Raw genomic sequence first — 18,939 nt, 5'->3', positions numbered from 1 at the left:
AATTTTACCGACTCCTGAATTCAGGAGCTCTGGGTTGATTTCTTTGAAGGCTGGGCAACGATTGGTAACTAGAACGTGGCCGATTTACACTGTAGCGCTCCAGTTCTGAGACCAAGTCTTCCTTGTCTGCAGGGCGGCGGGCACTCTGTCCACACCACCCCAAACCATGCCCCTTACATGGACAACCGAGAAATACTCCCTAGAGCCCACATGCCCAGGAACGCAGTCAGGCAACTGGTGGGGGCGGGGCGGGGGCGCTGGCGGCAAGTCTCAGTAGCCCCCTAAAGGAAACCGGGCAGGGGTCCTGCCCCGGGCCGCGGGGAGGGGCGGGGGGCACAGAAAGTTCCACGGGCAGGCGGCCAGAGACACCCGCTCGCGACTGGCCGGGGCGCAGACTTTCTTTATGGCGTCACCGAGTACCTGCCTGTAGCGACGCGCCGTCCGCGTGACGTCACGCGGGCCCGGCCAATGGCAGACCCGGGATCGCGGCCCCGAGGAGGGTTGTGGGCCTTTTTTTGTGAATGAAGCTCTTCGGAACAGCCCTCCTGGGGGTCCCGGTGGGCGCGCGCGCTTCTCCCGGGCAGCGTGGGCCGCGCGGGCGGGCTGCGGGCCCTGGGGGCGGGCTGGGGGCGCCCGAGCCGGGCTGTGGGGCCCGACCCGCGGCGGCCGGGGCCAGCGGGCCGGGCGCGTCCTGCGGCTCCTGCGCGGCCGCCTCCGGCGGGGCTCGACCGCTCCGTGCCCGGCGGGGGGCCAGCGCTCGGGGCCATGGTCGTGGACCCCTGACGGGCCGCGACCGCCCCCATGAAGCGGAAGAAAGAGCGGCGGCAGACCTGGGCCGCCGCGCCCCCCTCCGCGCGGCGCTGCTCGTCCACCTCGCCCACGGCGAAGAAGAGCCGCAGCTCCACGTCGCAGGACCTGGACGATCCGGATGAGCGGGACGACCTGTACCTGGACATCACCGGTGAGCCAGCCGCGAGCGAGCGCGTGGCCCCGCGGCCGCCCCCGGGGCACGTTCCCCCGCACTCGGCCCCCGGCCCGCCCCGCGGGACCTGACCGCCCCCAACCCCCACTTCGCACCCCCTGGGCTGCAGCCGGCTCCGCCCGGCCCCCAGGACCTGCAGCCTGGGCCCCCACCTAGCCCCCCGGACCTGCAGTCGGCCCCGCCTCCCGGAGCTGCGTCGGCCACGCCCCCACGGGCCGGGCCGGGCAGTTGGCCACGCCCGCGCCCCGCCCCCGGAGCTGCGGTTGGCCACGCCCCCGGAGAGTGGCAGCCGGCCACGCCCCCTCGGAACACCCGCGCCCCCGCGCGCCGGGGACCGCTGTTTGTGCCGCAGCGCGCTAGTCCGAGCTGTGACTATCCCTTTGCAACCCCTCCGCGCCAGCTCGCCGGCCGAGGTCACCATGCTAGGCTGCAGGCGTCAGCAGGGCGCCGCACAGCTCCTCCAAGTTCGCGAGTTCGGGTCCATAGCGCCTGCGGGGCGTGCGGGCTTCGTGGCCCCAGAGGGAGCATCGAGCGGCCAGTGGGGGCTGGCCAGACCGAGCCTTGAGCGGCCCCCGAGGGAGCACGCTCGCTCCCAGTGGGGGCTCCATGGGCTTCGCGCCCGTCTCCTCTCGGCCGTTTCAAAGGAGGTGGGGCCGTGCCCAGTGGCCCAGCCGGCACCCAGAGCCACGCCCCGGCCTTTGGTGCGCTCAGTCCTCTCTTCCTCTCCCCGCGCTCGCTTGGGGACCACCCTCCACCTCCTAAGGAATGATCTCCTCCAGCTCCTCGGTGTCTACAGGGGCGGCGTGGGTGGCGTTTGTGAGCGCGGCGGCGCAGAATTCAGAGAAGTGACTTTGGTCTCGTTGCAGGCCAGCAGAGGAGGTAGCAGGGCGGTCCTGGGGAAGCTGTTTCTTAGAATCTCCAGTGCTCGAGGCAAATGGATTCGCCCTGACTGCTGTTGCATTTGCCATAGGTGTCCCCTAAGTACCTTTGGGCTTTGGATGTGGTGACAGATATGGAGACTAGGAGCACCTGGCATGTAAACAGTGTTTAGGGAACGTGCAGCTCTCTCCCAGGGTGCGAATGTGAGCCCTAGGCTTGTAGGGGGGTTGGTTATACATGTGAATATGAGCCACTTGAATGCGAATAGTCAGAATCTCAGTTCAGAAAGTGTGCAGACAAATTTAGATGAAATTCTTTCCTCCGTTGATGAGTAGGCTGGAGGTTAAAGTCTTCATTTTGCACAATGTAAAATGTAAAAAGTAGAAACTTCGGCTCTACCCTCAGCATATGTCTCCATTTTGCACAATGCTGAGGGTAGATCCAAAGTTTCCTTTGTTACATGGATGGAGGAAGACGCCGGACAGGAGCTGTCCCCGGGCTGTGCCCACATATACCCGGACCCCTCTATCCGATAGAGCTGTCGTGAGTGAAGCCAGCTCCACTGAGCTGAGCATCCCCATGGCGTGTACATCTGGGAGAGGCAGAACCCATAGAGACTTGTACTTCTTTGAAAAAAAATCTAAGAGTGTTTTATTTCACTGCAAGTTATTGCACTTAAGGGGTAGAGTGTTCATTCTACATGTACACAGGAGTATGTAGTGGGAACTTTTAGTCTCAATCAATTTCCCTAGAGGCAACTTATTTTCCTACGTTTTGGAAAAATGTTCTCAGAAACAGGCTCTGTTTCTCCTGCCTATCTCAAGCACGGCAGCACAGATTTCATGCACAGAACACAGTTTTGCATGTTTTTTTTCTTACTGGTAGCACAGTGCTCTTGTGAGTAGATGCAGAACTTACTCATTCTCTTTTAGTCACTGCTTAGATTTCAGTAGGGACCATTTGGAAGTAGAAAAACAGAGTAGAGTTTATGTGGCTTGAAATGTGAGCCGTATATTTAATAATATATTTAGAGGATGGGGCTGGAGAGATAGCACAGCGGGTAGAGCGTTTGCCTTGCACGCGTCCAACCCGGGTTCGATTCCCACCATCCCATATGGTCCCCTGAGCACCGCCAGGAGTAACTCCTGAGTTCAGAGCCAGGAGTAACCCCTGTGCATTGCCAGGTGTGACCCAAAAAGCAAAAAAGAAAAATATATATATATATATATTTAGAGGACCTCTTTTTTTTTTTTTAATCCCCACTACGTTTGTGATCATTTATTTATTTTTGCTTTTTGGGTCACACCCGGTGATGCACAGGGGTTATTCCTGCCTCTGCACTCAGGAATCACCCCTGGCGGTACTCAGGGGACCACATGGGATGCTGGGAATCGAACAGGGGTTGGCCGCATGCAAGGCAAATGCATGCACAGCAGATAGCTGTGCTATTGCTCCAGCCCCATAGAGGACCTCTTTTTGATGAAAATTTAGGTTGCTCTCATCACAAATGAGGGTTTTTTTTGACCTACTGCTTACTTCCTGAAGTAGAAAGGTAGAATGACTAGCTTTGCTGAGGCCAGTGAATCTATGTTAGAGCAGAATATTGAGGAAAGTGCTGACAAATCATAAAAAATAAACTGCTATTCTTTTTATCAGGATTCCAGGTTCAAATAGTGGCTCCCTGGAGTAAGGGAGCCAGCCTTCCCAGGGGTTTCTCCAGCTGTCTCTCAGTGGCAGCTTTCAATTTCTGGAAAAATGATACTAAATTAGTTTGTCTCAATTTGAGGTATTGGTATTGCACAAGCCAAATTAAGGTGACTTTGGATGTAAGAGGCAGATTTCTTTTCACTGGGCTCACTGGGAAGGCTCAGAGGCCTTGTCAGAAAGCAACTTCCTTTATAGTTGTCTTTTTCACTTAAAAAGTAGTGCATGTATGTTTTAAGTGTCCCAGCCACTTGGGTTCTGCACTAAGGAATCACTCCTGGTGGGCTTGGGGACCGTAGGGGGTGCTTGAGATCAAATCCAGGTTGGCCACATGCGAGGCAAATTTCCTTGCATGAACCTTATCAAGGGAGATAAAGTTAGTCTCTCTCCCATAGTTTTCTATGCAGATTTAAAGTTTTTAGGAATACCAGCAAAAAAATGATCTCTCTCTCTCTGGTTTTTGGGCCACACCCACTGTGCTCAGGGCTTACTCTTGGGGTCTGCACTCAGAGATCAATCCTTGTAGTACTCAGGGCACCCTTTGTAGTACAAAGGATCAAATCCCTGTTGACTGTACAAGGTGACCACATTAGCCTCTCTCTACTCTGACCATGTTCTCTCTAATGGCTGCATGGTATTACATTGTATACTTGAATTGTGTTTTATTTAATGGTAATAAATGGTTATTTGAGGGTTTCCAGTTTTATCTTCAAATGACTACAGTAGCCTACATGCCTATTTACATATTTAACTATCGCAGAGCAAACTGAAAGTGGAAAGGTCCTAGTATATGGGCTTATGCAGGCATATGAGGAATTTTAGATGATTATGAGTAATGTTGCTCTGGATATGCATGTTCAAGTGTCTGTATGGACATCCATTCTAGTTCCTTTGAGTAAAGACCTAGGGGTAGAATTGCTGGGTCCCAGGGTGACACTTTGAGGTTTTGAGCATCTGCCAGACTTTCCCAAGACGACTCCACCCCCAGGATTGTCCCCAGAAGTTCCCCTGTCATTTTAATAGTGGTTACTAGATGATGAAGATTCTTCTGCTATAAGATTGGTAAAAAGTTAATGTATTCTTTTTGTTTTGCTTTTTGGGTCACACTCTGCACTCAGGAATTATTCCTGTTGATAATGGTGCTCAGCAAAAGCTAATAGGAACATCCCAACTTTTGGATGGGGTGAAGTAGGAGCTCTGTATGTATGCTACTATTCAGTAATGAATAATACAAGAATGAACTGTTACCAATCAAGCTGGAAGAGGAAGGGAGCTGATGAAGTTTTTTATTTGAATTTGGTACCCAATAGTTCATGGTAGAGAAATATCCAAAGTCAGATTTGAGATTTTATATGGACAGTCAGATTTTTATTTTTCTTAAGCCTTCTTGAGACTGTATTGTTTTTATTTCTATATTCCTGTCTCTTACCTAGAATTTTCATAAAATGACAGTGCACACTTTCCCTGTTTTCTGTTAAAATAAAAAAAAAACTCAATATTTATTTTCATTTTGGGCCACACCCAGCTGTGCTCAGGATCTCTGGTTCTGTGCTCAGGGATCACTTCTAGCCCTCGGGACAGTAGTGCCAGGTATTGAACTGGCTTTGGTAACATGCAAGACCTTCACCCCTGTACTATCTTTTGGGCCTCAGCAAAATAGTATTAAATATTATTGCATAATATGTTAAATAAGCTATAGGCTGTAATTGTTGGTACAGAACTTCAATTTATTTTACTTTCATATTTTTCAAATTTTCTGGTTGTTAAAGAAAATTGGTAATAACTACTGGAAAAAAAGGACTCCTGGTTGTCTTAAATTTTTATGATAATTGAATGATTATTGTATAAAATACATATATATATGTACATATATCTTTTATAGGGCGTCTTTGTGCCACACTTGGCAGTGCTCAGGGCTTACTCTGGTTCTGCTCTAAGGGACCAATCCAGTTGGAATTAGGGTACTATATGGAATCAAACTCAAGTTGGCCACATGCAAGGCAAATGTCTTCCCCATTATACTATTCCTCTGAACCCATATTTATTATAACTTGATCACTTGATCACTTTATATCCGGTTATTCATCGATTTGCTCAAGTGGGTGCCAATAACATCTCCATTCATCTCTGTCGCATGCTAGTGTAGCCCAATGGCATCTGCTCGCTCCAGGAACACAAAGAGCCTCAAACCGATCATTCAGGGTCTTGACGAAGAAGTCTGATCATCTCATAGGTGGGCGGCCACACGCTCTTTTGATGTCCCTTGGAATCCAGTTGATAATGGCTGTAGTCCAGCAGTCGTCTCCAAATCGCATTACGTGTCCAGCCGGTCTGATTTTTGACGGCTTGGCAAACGAGATAGTGTCCCTGATTCTAGATCGTTGACAGAGGTCAGATCTCCGGATTCTTTCTCTGACTTGAGTGAAGCGTGATACTCCAAGCTTATCTCTTTTGATTCCTTTTTGGGAGACCCGAATAGCGTTCTCATCCAGTTTTCATGGGGCCCAGGTCTCTGAGGCGTATGTTAATGCAGGAAGAACAGTGGAGTTGAAGAGATGTGCCTAGAGCCGGAGGTTATTCATCCTCTTAGCTATTTCTTCGAGGCTCTTGAAGGCGTTCCAAGCTGCTCTCTTCCTCCTGTGCAACTCAGGAGGAGTTGAGTTTTTGACCTAGGTACACATAACTACTGCATTCGGAGATGTTCGTTCTGTTGAGAGTGAATGGAACGTCAGGAACGAGTCCGTTTCTCATAAACATTGTCTTCGTGAGATTCAGCTGCAGTCCGACCTTTCCACACTGAGGTTGAAGTTGGCCAGCATTTGTGCTGCTTGGCTAATGTTTGGTGTTATTAGACCGATGTCATCAGTGAAGCGGTGGTAGTATAGTTGCCGACCATCTATCTTCACTCCCATTCCTTCCCATTTCAGTCGTCGCATGATGTTCTCGAGGGTGGCAATGATGAGTTTTGGCGAAATGGTATCATCCTGCTGAACCCTTCTCTAGACATTGATGATCACTTCCTTATAGAATGGTGAGATCCTGGTAGTGAATCTGTAATACAGCTCATGGAGGATCTTGATGTATTGAGTTTGAACACCCTATTTGGCTAGGGCTTTGATGACCACTTCAGTCTCAACAGAATCAAAGGCCTTCTTTAAATCAATGAAGGTTAGACAGAGTGGCATCTTGAACTCCCGAGAATCCTCAATGAGCTTGATTACTGTGTGGATATGGTCGATGGTGCTGAATCCTTTGCGGAACCCGGCTTGCTCGCATGGTTGTCCTTCATCTAGTGTTCTGCCAATCCTATTTAGGATGACTCGAGTGAACAACTTGTAGATGACAGACAATAGGCAGATCGGGCAACGGTTGCCAATGTCGTGGATGTCTCCCTTGTACAGTAGAACAGTCCTGCTGGTTTTCCACTGGGACGGAACCTGGCATTCAAACAGGTAGCATGTGAAGAGCCGAGCCAGTGTATTGATAGGTACTGACGGCAGATTCTTCAGGTGTTCAGGTCTGACCTTGTCTGGAATGGGTGCTATTCGCTTCTTTACCAATGAAATGGTGTGTCAGATTTCAGAAGGGAGAATGCTGGGAGCGACATATCCATCCTGCAGAATTTGGTATGTGGGCAGGTGAACGTGGCTATCGAAGAGATCCGAGTAGAAGTTATGGATAATCTTCTTCATTGCCCTTCTGGAAGATGTGATCGATCCATCAGGATGTCGGAGGGCAGTCATCTTGGTCTTGTAGTTGTCGACGGACAGGTGGGTGTTTTGAATGCTTTTCCTGGCTTCTGCTACATCGGCCTGCACTGCTGCTCGTCTCTCTTTGAGGTCTTCCTTTATCACTTCTCTGCACTGCTTTGAGTGTTTGGACATTGGCTTCTGGTTGCCTGAGGCTCGAGCCAAGTCACATTGGTAAATGAGCTCCAGAGTTTTTGAAGACAGACATCTTTTTGTGGCTTTCTCTCTCGGCATTCCTCACACAATTATGGAGGTACTGAAACAGTCGATCTATTCTTCTTCAGTGTTGTCAATGATGGCGTCTTCCCATGTTGCTGAAATAGTGTCAAAGAGCTCCCAGTTGGTGGTCGTTCTGCGAGTTCTTTTCTTAAACCTTGCAGCCCTTTCTTTCCGTTCTGTGAAGTAGAATATTGCACGAAATTTTCATGCAATATTCTACACTTCTCTAGTGTTGAGACGGTGGTCCGATTTCGTTTGGAATTTTTGGATGGCAGTGACATAGGTCAGGCAAAACTGTTGATTGAATATGGTGTGGTCAATTTTGTTGTGGAACTGTCTACTGGGAGATTCCCATGTCCGACATTTAGATTTGGCCTTCTGGAACTGTGAGTTACCATGGATGATTTTGGTTGACTTGATGAACTCGGACAGTCTCTCACCCTGTTTGTTCCATTCTAGGCCATGGGTCCCGGTATGAGTTCTTTGGCCGATCTTCTCGGTCCTATATTGTCATTAAACTCACGGACAATGATCTTGTAGAAGGTGTGGTCTTCTTTGTAGAACTTCTCCAGCTCCATGTAGAACTTCTCAATTTCTTCTTCATCGTAATTGGATGTTGGTGCATAGGTGATGAAGATAAAAACTGCTGACAATGAGCCAGCAATTATTCCAGTGTAATCGTCCGATTTGGGTTGTTAGGGATTTGAATGACAAGGACACTGACATCACCAACACCTCTTTTGTCGCATGTTCCGAGGAACATTTCTTCTCTAGTGTAGAAAATGGGGGTGATGTGATCAATGCCTTCTTGTCTCTGTCAGACCAATGATGTCGTATTTGAACTTCCATGCTTGCACCATCAGGTCCTCGATGTATGCATCCAATGCCAGTGTAGGTGCATTAAAAGTACAGACAGTCATTTTAGTCCTTCTTCATTTTGGCAGCCTAGTTCGGCCCTGAGATTTTATCAGCCTCTCCTTCCTCATCCTTGATGCTGCCGTATTGGGGGCTCTTTCAGGGTCAGGGGAATGAGACACATTGTATTTACTGTTTTTGGCATATGGAATACGCCACGGATAGCTTTCCAGGCTCTGCTGTGCAGACGGGATACTCTTGGTAGCTTGCCGGGCTCTCCGAGAGGGATAGAGGCTTTTACGGTAGCCTGTAATCACCCTTGCAGGTGTTTCCATGGTTCAAACCCCATCAAATATGGTACGGTAATCTTGGAAGATGGGTATTAAGTGTCTTATGATGTGTTGCGTGGCTGTAAAGCAGCCTGGAGTGTGGCAGTGGCTGGGTAGTGGAGGTAGTAGTACTACTGTTATAATAACAGTAGGTAGGTACTGTTATTATAACTAGCAGAAGAAGCAGAGGGCCCAGCCGTTGATCGTCATTTTGCTCGAGCGGGCCCAGTAACGTCTCCATTGGAGACTTGTTGTTACTGTGTCTGGCATATCGAATATTTTTATTTATTATAGTATAATAAATAAATTTTATATTGAGTGAAGTAGTAAGTGATTATATTGGTTAATATATTGGTCAAGATTTATCTTTTAAACATGGATTATAATGATATCTTGATACTCATCTAATAAAATTAAACATGATGCATGACCCTTTTATTTATTTATTTATTTATTTTCTTTTTGGGTCACACCCGGTGATGCATAGGGATTACTCCTGGCTCATGCACTGAGGAATTACTCCTGGCGGTGTTCGGGGGACCATATGGGATGTTTGGAATCGAACCCGGGATGGCTGCGTGCAAGGCAAACGCCCTACCCGCTTTGCTATTGCTCGAGCCCCAAGCATGATCCTTTTAAATAAGATTTATAATATTCACACCAGACATCATTAGACAGAAATTTTATTTACTAATTGGGAAATATTTATTGAATGCTTATTATGTAAAATAGTCGTGTATATTTATTGTTTACAGTGATAGAAATATTTTTCTTGATAGGAAGGAAATACTGTTACTTGGGGTGCTGATTCAAGAAGGAAATAAGTTCATTTTTCTTCAATAGTTACATGTATATTATTGAGTTTCAGTAAGTTCATCAAAGTATTTAGCATTCATTTTTCTTGCCTCTCCTTACTCTTAAATTTGTGCATAATGTGAGTTTATTCTCTTGAGTTATGTGTTTGCTTGATTCTTCAGCAATTTTTCTTCTGATGGTTTTGTCAGTTTTTTGCTGTATCTCTGATTCCTTAGATAGTTGAACAGCAAACAAGTTAACAGTCACAGTTCTCTCTTGCTCCAGTGAACATAGAAGTGGTGGTTGGGTCAAGAGATGCAGCGACAGTAGAATGACTGGGTTAAAAGGTGGTGGTGGGCAGCGGAGCAGGCACTCACCTTGCGCAGGGTGGCCTGGCTTCCATTCCAGCATCACTTAGGGTTGTCTCAACCCACCAGGGGTAATTCCTGAGTGCAGAGCCAGGAGTAAGCCCTGAGCATTGCTGGGTGTGGCCCCCAAACAAAAAAATGGGGCCCGAGAGATAGTACAGAAGGTAATGCTTGCCTTGCACCCAAGCCATCTTCAGTTAAATTTTCTGCACTGCACGTGGGCACTAACAGGAATGATCCCTGAGCACTGAATCAGGAGTCAGCCCTGAGCACCGATGTGACCCAAAAACTAATGTCAGTAGTTCCAGTCAAGCATAAGCTGTGACATTCTGTGAATCAAAGGGAATGGATTTCCCTAATTTCTGTTGGGAGTAGGGAGAGAAGCGTTAAAAAGACAGTGAAGATTTTTGTTTGTTTTTCTGCTACACCTGGCAGTATTTTGGGCTTACCCTGGCTCTGCATAGGGATCACTCGTGGCGGTGCTCAGAGAACCATATGGAAAATTGAAGCTGGATCTGCCATGTGCAAAGCAATCACCCTATGCACTGTACTGTTGCTCTGCCCCCTCTTGTAAATTCCCGAGTCTCTGGTTCTAGTTGATAGAAATTAGTGTTATGTTATATTTTTGAGAGAATTCTTTTTTGGGGGGATAACTTCTCCAGCTGTGCTCAGATGTCCCAGGGGGCTACCCCAGCATTATTTGAGGGTTTGTGTGGTGCTGGGATTGAATTCTTATATTTAAAGGCATGGATTCAATCCCTTTGAGCTGTATTCCAGGTCCTTTATCAGAGAGAATTGAGATGATGGTAGGGGGAGTTGGGCCAAACTCCTGGTTTTGTACTCAGGAACACTCCCTGCAGTGCTGGTGCTTAGGAGGAACCCTGTGCAATGCTGTGAATTCAGAGGGGGTCAGCCACAGGCCAAGCACCTTAAACCTGCTACAATCTCTCTGTTCCTTTTGAGAGAATTTTAGAAATCATCTAGCTATATTACAACTGTCCACTTTTTCCTCCAAAGTAGCCAAAGCCAGAGAAAATGCAATTTTGGCAAAGCTGATGCTGCGTTTTTTTGTTTTTATTTTTGCTAAAAAAATTGGGGAATGGGGGCTGGAGGGAGATGCAGAAATGATGCAGCTGCTTCACAGAGTGATTTATTGAACATCCATTGATTCCTGCAGTAACTGGCTGTGCTAGCACACTCAATAGCTTGTCTTTGCAAAATTAAGCTTGAGAGGTGAATATTAGAAATGACCAGATTTAAGATAGTCCAGGCCCTCCAGAATTCATTTTCCAGATTGGTTATCACACAATCTGATTTCCCAGATGTTTCATTCATTTTTCTTAAGTAATAAAAATAAATCACTGCTAGAGGAACTCATGAAATCTATACTTTATTTGCTAATTGACAAAAAGAAGTGTGTAATAAATATCTACTCTGCCAGGCCTTTCCCCCTAAGTACTTAAAATAAATTACTGCTAGAGGAACTCTCTCATGAAATCTATGTTTTGTTTGTGAATTGAGAATATAAAAGTTGGTAACTCTGAGGGGGATCTAGAGTACAGAGGAATCATATTGTTGAAAGCTTTGGGGAAGGAAAAATGCTCCTTCTTGTGGCTTTGCATAGGAACTCGGAGAAAGTGAGTGCTTGCCCTTGTATGGGTGGAACAAAGCCTCGTTACTAATAAATCTCGGGGGGCCTCTGTTCTCCTACCTAGTTAAAAATAAAGTGCACAGGAGTGTTGAGGATGGAAGGAAGGGGGTGCATGTGGAGTGCAGGGTTTTGTTTCTGGTTGAGAGAAGAACTCCATAATGAGCTGGGGCCCAGCAGTGGGCTGGGCCAGCGCACAGAGCTGCAGTCAGCAGGGCTTGGAAGGGTTTCAGGCTCCAAAGCAAACATTTCCCCCATGCATTTATATGCAAAAAGGACTCAGTGAATCAGCAAAGTGAATGTGCGGTACGTTTGCTTCTCCCTGGGTCTGAGCACTGGTTTTCACGGCAGAGACACTCCAGATAAGGCTGCTCTGTATTTGTTAGAGCCACGGGGGAGATTTGGTGCCTTGGGGATATTTCTGACCTGGAAAAATGTTAGTTTCTCTTTAAAATTCCTTATAAGGGAAAGGATAAAGCTCTTCCTTTCTATCGGAGACTATTTTTCGTATTTTAACTATACTAAAGAGTTTGTGTTTTGTTATTAAAGTGCAGCTAATCTCAGTGGGTGGGGAAAATGACATCATACTGGGAGGGCTCAGGCAGGAGGTTATTGAAAGAAAGAGGCCTGGTGGAATCCACAGTGTTCCGACAGTGTTCCGAAGGGTTAGTGTAAAAGTAGATAGTGCTTTGTCACAGTGTTTTGGTCCGTTGTATTTCACTGATCCAAAATATTTGATACTGGTGGTGCCCCTTGATGATAGGGAGGTTATTTTGTTTCATTTGTTTTATTTTCGTGGGTAAAACGAATGGTATTTCAAAGAAGACTTTGCCATGTGAATATGTTGTGCAAGTTTCCTTGGTAGGACTGGTAGTCAGACATAAATAAGAAATCAAACTTTTTTTCTTTGCTGGAGGATTGAATCCCGATCCTCACATGTGCATAGCAAACACTCAGCCACACTGGGCCACATCCTGGCTCAGAAATTAAAACTTTTTTACACTGGAACAAAAGAATTCCAGTGACCATTCCCGTGCTGTCCCCTACCCCCCCACCCCCTTCATTCTCGCTACAGGATATAATAACAGGATAAAATATTAGCAGTCTTTTAAAGTCTTTTACATTAAAGTTACTCTTGTTTATTTTGGGGCCCACACCTGGCTGTGCTCAGGGCTCACTTCTGACGCTGAGCTCAGGGATCTTCCTGGTGGGGTTTCGGGGCTCAGATGATTTGCCAGGGATAGAACCTGGTATCCTCCCTGCTGTTCTGTCTCTCCAGCCGGTACTTTCACAGTTGTCTGTGAGTTGAAATGGAGAACACGGGTGGACTGGCTTTTATGAATTTGAGAGACTGCCCCTCTCAGGATGCACACCTTTGTGAGGGGGTTAAGTAGGTGCAGGGTGGTGTGGGCAAAGTCATAGTATTGTTTCTTCACATTTATTTCATTTTTAGCTTCTGAAGTTATTCACTTAAGTTTTCGAGTCTGGAACAACCGAGTATGATATCCTCAAGCAATGATATCCTTAGAAAATATTTTCCAAAGTAAAATTGCTTTGAGTCGGATATTTAACTGGACTGTGTACATCTCATCTGGGTTTCAGTCTGCATGAACGTTTACGCCCTCTCTCTTTCTTTTTCTCTATAGCTTTTCATGGATACTGCTCCAACACAGGTATTCAGACCATTGACTCTACTTTGCAGTTCTTTCTGATCATTTTAAAACTGTAGATTTAATCTGTTAGTGTGAATCTTGCTTTTGTCCCTCCCTGTTTACGTGTCTTAAATTTAGTCTTAGGAAACACATGTAGTTTTCTATTATATGTAGAATATCTTTTGTATGTTTACGACTTAAGTTGATATTTGTTATTATATGAAAAATTCTGTTTTCTGTGTATCAATAATGCTGAAAGTTTCTGTAATAATTGGGTTACTCATGAATGCTGTATCTTGGATGGGGGTGTACTTGGGTGATACTAATTTTTTTCTCTGTTATCACTATCACTATCACCCTGTTGTTCATTGATTTGCTAGAGCGGTGCTCCATTCACCCCTGTCATGTGCTAGTGTAGCCCAAGGCTTTATAAGCTCTTGCTAAAAGGATGTATAAAATGCATTGTTATGATTATAAAAGACTTTATTTATCCTTCTTCCTCTATACCCCAAAACTAGGCGACTCAGTTCTTTCTAGACATTTCTTGCTGAAAGGACAGGCCTATGTCATATTTATTGTATTTGGCCAAAGGAAGTGTTCATAAAATGCCAACTTAAACTTTGGGAACAGAGAAACCTTTCTGAAGTCTGTTTAAAACAAAATTAAAAAGTGTTTGGGTTCCTTTTGATTTTCAAGTTCCATCAAGTCAGTTATCTAAAGAACACCTTTGAATAAATATCTGTATCTTGATCTAGGATCTAGTTCCAATTAAAAAATTTTCTAACTATACTTCTTGGCCATTTATTCAACTCCATAAATTTTGGGATTCCTTAATTTCTAAGGAGTTCTATTAGAGTACTTTGTTCACAGAGCAGTTCAAAGATTTGGTGTCATTGTCTTTGAGTATGACAAGCTGAGGAGGCTGGACTGAGTAAATTCACTCTTAACATCACATGCTGACTTCATTTCTCAGGTGGATCAGTTTTTAACATTCAAGCTTGCTTGGCAGTGAAAAACATCAGAGAAAAACATCTTGTCCCTGATGTCAGTGATATTTGTTATTCCTTCAAGTTCTAATTTGAAAGTAAAATTACTTTCTTGACACTGCTATAAAATTTGACATTGACATTATGACATTTTTTTTTAAGCCTAATCCATAGTGCCGTACTGTTACGGATTCTGAATTCTGCAAAGCCCTCTGTATGTGGACCATTGCAGCTGAATCATTCTCTGCATTATGCTCACTTATACTCTGCTCTATTTGTATGAGTTATTCTATAAAATTAATGTATCCTTTCGACAAATATTTGTGGAGCAAGAGATTGGACCAAATGTTATTTAAGGAGAATATGAAGATGTAATGTACTCCTTATTTCTGAAAGACTGAGAAAGGATAGAGCCTTAATATTAAATAAAGATAGGTGATCAAAGAATCAGTCATTGTATACTTTTGTTCTTTGTTAAAACAACTTTAGTTTGAGAGAATTTTTGTGGTTGAACTATTTTCTCATCAATTATTATACACTGTGAATTATTTCAGCTTGTGGTGAAAGTGATCAGTCTTAAAGGCCCTCCCCACCCTCCTTCTCTCCCTTCCCTTCCTTCCTACTCTCTCCTCCCTCCCTCCCTCCCTCCCTCCCTTCCTTCCTTCCATCCATCCAAGTGTGTTTTAAGTCACACAAGCATTGCTCTGGGCCGACTCCTGTCTTTGTACTCAGGGATCACTCCTGACAACCTTTGGGGACCCATATGGGGTTCTGAGGATCGAACTTGAGTCAGATGCATGCTATGCAAGCCTTCTACATCTGTATTATTGCTTCAGCCCTTGCCTTTTTCTTGTGTGTAGATATTGATAATATACTGAAACACCTATCTCCACTAAAGGTCTACTTTCTAATAAATTCTTTTTTTTTTTCCCACTTTTTGGGTCACACCCAGCGATGCACAAGGGTTACTCCTGGCTCTGCACTCAGGAATTCCTCCTGGCGGTGCTCAGGGGAACATATGGGATGCTGAAAATCAAACCCAGGTTGGACGAGTGCAAGGCAAACACCCTACCTGCTTGCTGTGCTATCGCTCCAGCCCTCTAATAAAGTCTTTATCTCTAAATTGACCTTCACAATATGGAGGCTGTAATCTAAGAGTGGATACTTTGTTTATTCTTAAGAATACCTAATTTATTGGTCTGAATGAATTGCAGAGATTACAGAGTATCTTTTAAGATGAGCATTACTACTTCTTTTTATTTTCTTTTTGGGTCACACCCAGCAGTGCTCAGGGAACCAGAATGAACCTGGGGTCAGCAGTCTGCAATGCCAGCACCTCAGCCTCTGTGCTATTTCTATGGCCAGAGTATTACTTCTCAAAAAGAAGGTAATACAGATAAAAATCCTTAAATATTTTCGGAAGTAGATTTGAACTATGTAACTTGAACTTGAACAGCATACTGATTTTTACATTTATTTTAAATAGCTACCAAAGAAAAGTTGCTTTGACGTGTATGTGTAAGAGAATTAACAGGGATTTGCATTTTGGAGAGCTGTTCTCTGTGTGCTCTCTGAATCTTCTATTATAATACTGTCATTAGAGAACCTGGAAGCAGCTAAAACATGAAACTGTGAAGTATCTTCACATGGATTTCTTTCTTTTTTGACAATAAACTGTCAAGAAATCTTAGCATTTAGCCAGCAAACACAACTGAGTTTGGGATTTTTTTTTTTTTACTTGACTTTAACTATATTCTGATTGGGAACTCTGTGACTGGCAGGGTTGGAAGTACACATTGGCTCAGGCTGTGTGTGCGGCATGTGGTGGTCTCCTCCTTCTGTGGCTGCAGGCGGGCTTCCCGCATCTCTGCTTTCTGGGGACTGACAGCAACACCCTGGACACCCTGACATTTTCTTTAGATCCCCAGCACGTGACGATGGAGGAGGCTCCACATCTTGACAGGCTGAGGAGGAATAGAACCTTAATATTCTAAAAGAAGACAGGATGAAAATCAGTCATTGGATAATTTTAGTCTCTTCTTCCTTAGATATTTTCTTCCTGTGATATGTCCAGGTAAATACACATAGTCATTCAAAGTCATTCTTCTGAATGAATGGAATCCTTGCAAAAGGATATTTGAACTGCATTTTTGTTATTGTTGGATCACACCCATCATTATTTAAGGCTCATCCCTGGCTCTGCTCTGGAATCACTCCTGATGGCCTCTGAGGGCCCTATGGAGTGCTAGGGTTCAGACCCAGGTGATCATGTGCAAGGCAAGTACCCTGCCCCCTGTGCTCTCTCTCCAGCCTCTTGGGCTGCATTGGAAAAGAGTTTATCCCTTTCTAGACCATTCAAGAATAGTTATTGAACACATCACAAATAAATGTCTGCATTTGCTTTCATTTAGAAGCACCATTGCCCCTCCTTTCTGGCAGCTGGGGTGGACATTACCTCAGGAATGACTCCTAGTGAGGTTCAAGGGCCCATGTAAGGTAAAAGGTAAAGGCCCTCCTGTTGATCGTCGATTTGCTCGAGCGGGCCCAGTAACGTCTCCATTGGAGACTTTGTTGTTACTGTGTCTGGCATATCGAATACTCTCGGTAGTTTGCCGGGCTCTCCAAGAGGGGCGGAGGAATCGAACTCGGGTCGGCCATGTTGGCCGCTTGTAAGGCGAACGCCCTACCGCTGTGCTATCGCTCCCCCCTGTGAGGGCCCATGTGGGATGCTAGAAATGGAGCCCGATTGGCCATTGCAAGATAAATGTCCTACTCACCATACTGCTGTGGACCCAAGTCCCTCTAGTGGTTTCAGAATTGTTGATTCAGAAAACCACCATTTCTAGCCGAAATGCTAAAGGATATTGTTTTTATCCTTGAATTAAACATTATATTTTATAACTGTATATTGATATGACATCATAGCATTATACAAGTCTTAGCTATGTGTAATTATAAATTTACATCTATGTATAATACTTCCACTATTAAAAGAGTTATCTAATATTCTGTCAGTTATCTAATATTCTGTCTCCAAAATAAAAATGTCAGATAGGGGCTGGAGCAATAGCACAGCGGGTAGGGCGTTTGCCTTGCACGTGGCCGACCCAGGTTCGATTTCCAGCATCCCATATGGTCCCCTGAGCACCGCCAGGAGTGATTCCTGAGTGCAAAGCCAGGAGTAAGCCCTGAGCATCGCCAGGTGTGACCCAAAAAGTAAAAAAAAAAGTCAGATATTTGATAGTGAGTAAACTTGAACCTCTAAAATTAAATTTTCACTTTTTTTTTCTTAGATTTGGGCCACTCCGGGCAGTACTTGTTAAGATCATGTGATGCTGGAGTTGGAGCCTGGGCTCAAACATGCAGAATAGGTGCTCCAGCCCTTTCAGCATCTCCCTTGCCCTCTTGAATTTTCTTTTGTTGCTTTTTTTGGTTTGTTTGTTTCTGGGACACACCTGGTAGTGCTCAGAGTTTATTCCCAACCTCGCTTAGGGATCGCTCCTAGGTGAAGCTCAGGGAACCACATGCAGTGCTGGGGATTGGTCTTGGGTCAGCTGGACACAAGGCATATGGCCACACTGTACTATTGCTTCAGCTCCTTGAAAAAAAAATTATCAAAAATTTGGTGAAGGATTCTATTTTAAAATGATTTCAGACTACAAATACTATTCTAATGTAGAAACTTAAAAACAAGATTACTAATTATTCTTATTTTATGTTGGGAAAGCAATTTTTAAAATTATGCTTAAGCTTTGTGTACTTATTATATGCTTCATTTAATGTAACCCTGTGCGATACTGTTTTTGTTTGTTTTTGGTGAGTGAGTGTGTGTGTGTGTGTGTGTGTGTGTGTGTGTGTGTGTGTGTGTATGATTATATTATCCTTCCCATGATTTACAGAGACTAAATTGGCATTTCTAAAAATTGTTGTGCCTGACTTGTTTTGGGTTCTCCCAAAATTGGGTCAGAGTCTATGCACACCTTGCATACATTGGACCCAAGTTCAATCCCTGGCACCCCATATGGTTCCCTGAGCCTGCTAGGAGTGATTCCTGAGTGCAGAGTCAGGAGTAACACCTGAGCATTGCCAGAGCATCCCCAAAGCAACAACAAACAGCAAAAAACCCCAAATTCAAATGCAAAAATTTTGTGAGATGATCCCAAGGGGAGCAGTGGGTTATCAAATGATCAGTACTGTGGTCGGGAGCAGGGTCCCAGGGGTGATTCTGCCAGCATAGTGCTAAGCAGATGGTGGGCTTGGGGAGAAAGTGAGCAGGGCTATATATATTTGATGGTGCTCAGGGGTCCTTATGGGATTCAGGGATTGAATCCAGTCAGTCACATACAAGGCAAATGCCCTCCCCACTGTGCTGGGATATTTTATACCCCAATAACTAAGAAAGGGAGCAGATTTTTGCAAGGGCACTGAGAGTGCCCATGAGCGACAGCAAAGAAATGCTGGTGTCACTGCCAAGCAGAAAGGAATGTTCAGGGCTCCTTCTCCTGACCAGCGAGCACCCAGCTGTGCAGTACCACTGTGCAGTGTCCTGCGTGACCAGGAGCATTTTTTAATAGAAGGTGATGAGAACAGGTACATGTGTGAGGGTGAAAGCTGTGTGTTTAAAATGCTAGCTTAAGGTCAATTTATAATTCAGGGTAATTGGAAGGATTTAGATTTTCAGGAAAAGCCCCAGAAATAGTGTTGTCATGTGGAGGCTTGACTAATAATTGGCTGATAAGCATCTTGGAAGTATGGTTAAAGATAAGTTGAGTA

At 45.1% G+C, this 18,939-nt stretch overlaps 1 protein-coding gene across 12 annotated transcripts in view; it reads left to right on the top strand.

The window, feature by feature from the left end:
- Positions 1–633: 633 nt before the first annotated feature.
- LOC130045771 (dual specificity protein phosphatase CDC14B) overlaps positions 634–18,939 on the top strand; it is a 104,068-nt gene continuing 85,762 nt past the window's right edge. For 7 of the 12 annotated variants that reach the window (XM_056138617.1, XM_056138624.1, XM_056138615.1 and 4 more), the window contains exons 1-2: positions 634–961; positions 13,175–13,201. In XM_056138617.1, the coding sequence (XP_055994592.1) occupies positions 802–961; positions 13,175–13,201 (187 nt within the window). In that variant the 5' untranslated portion in view covers positions 634–801. The remainder of the gene's footprint in view (positions 962–13,174; positions 13,202–18,939) is intronic. The other 5 variants (XM_056138614.1, XM_056138622.1, XM_056138628.1 and 2 more) reach the window with 2 other exon arrangements.

Source organism: Sorex fumeus, unplaced genomic scaffold, assembly GCF_029834395.1.
Source record: "Sorex fumeus unplaced genomic scaffold, SorFum_2.1 ptg000129l, whole genome shotgun sequence".
Lineage (NCBI taxonomy): Eukaryota > Metazoa > Chordata > Mammalia > Eulipotyphla > Soricidae > Sorex > Sorex fumeus.
This window is presented reverse-complemented; position numbering and strand designations above follow the sequence as displayed.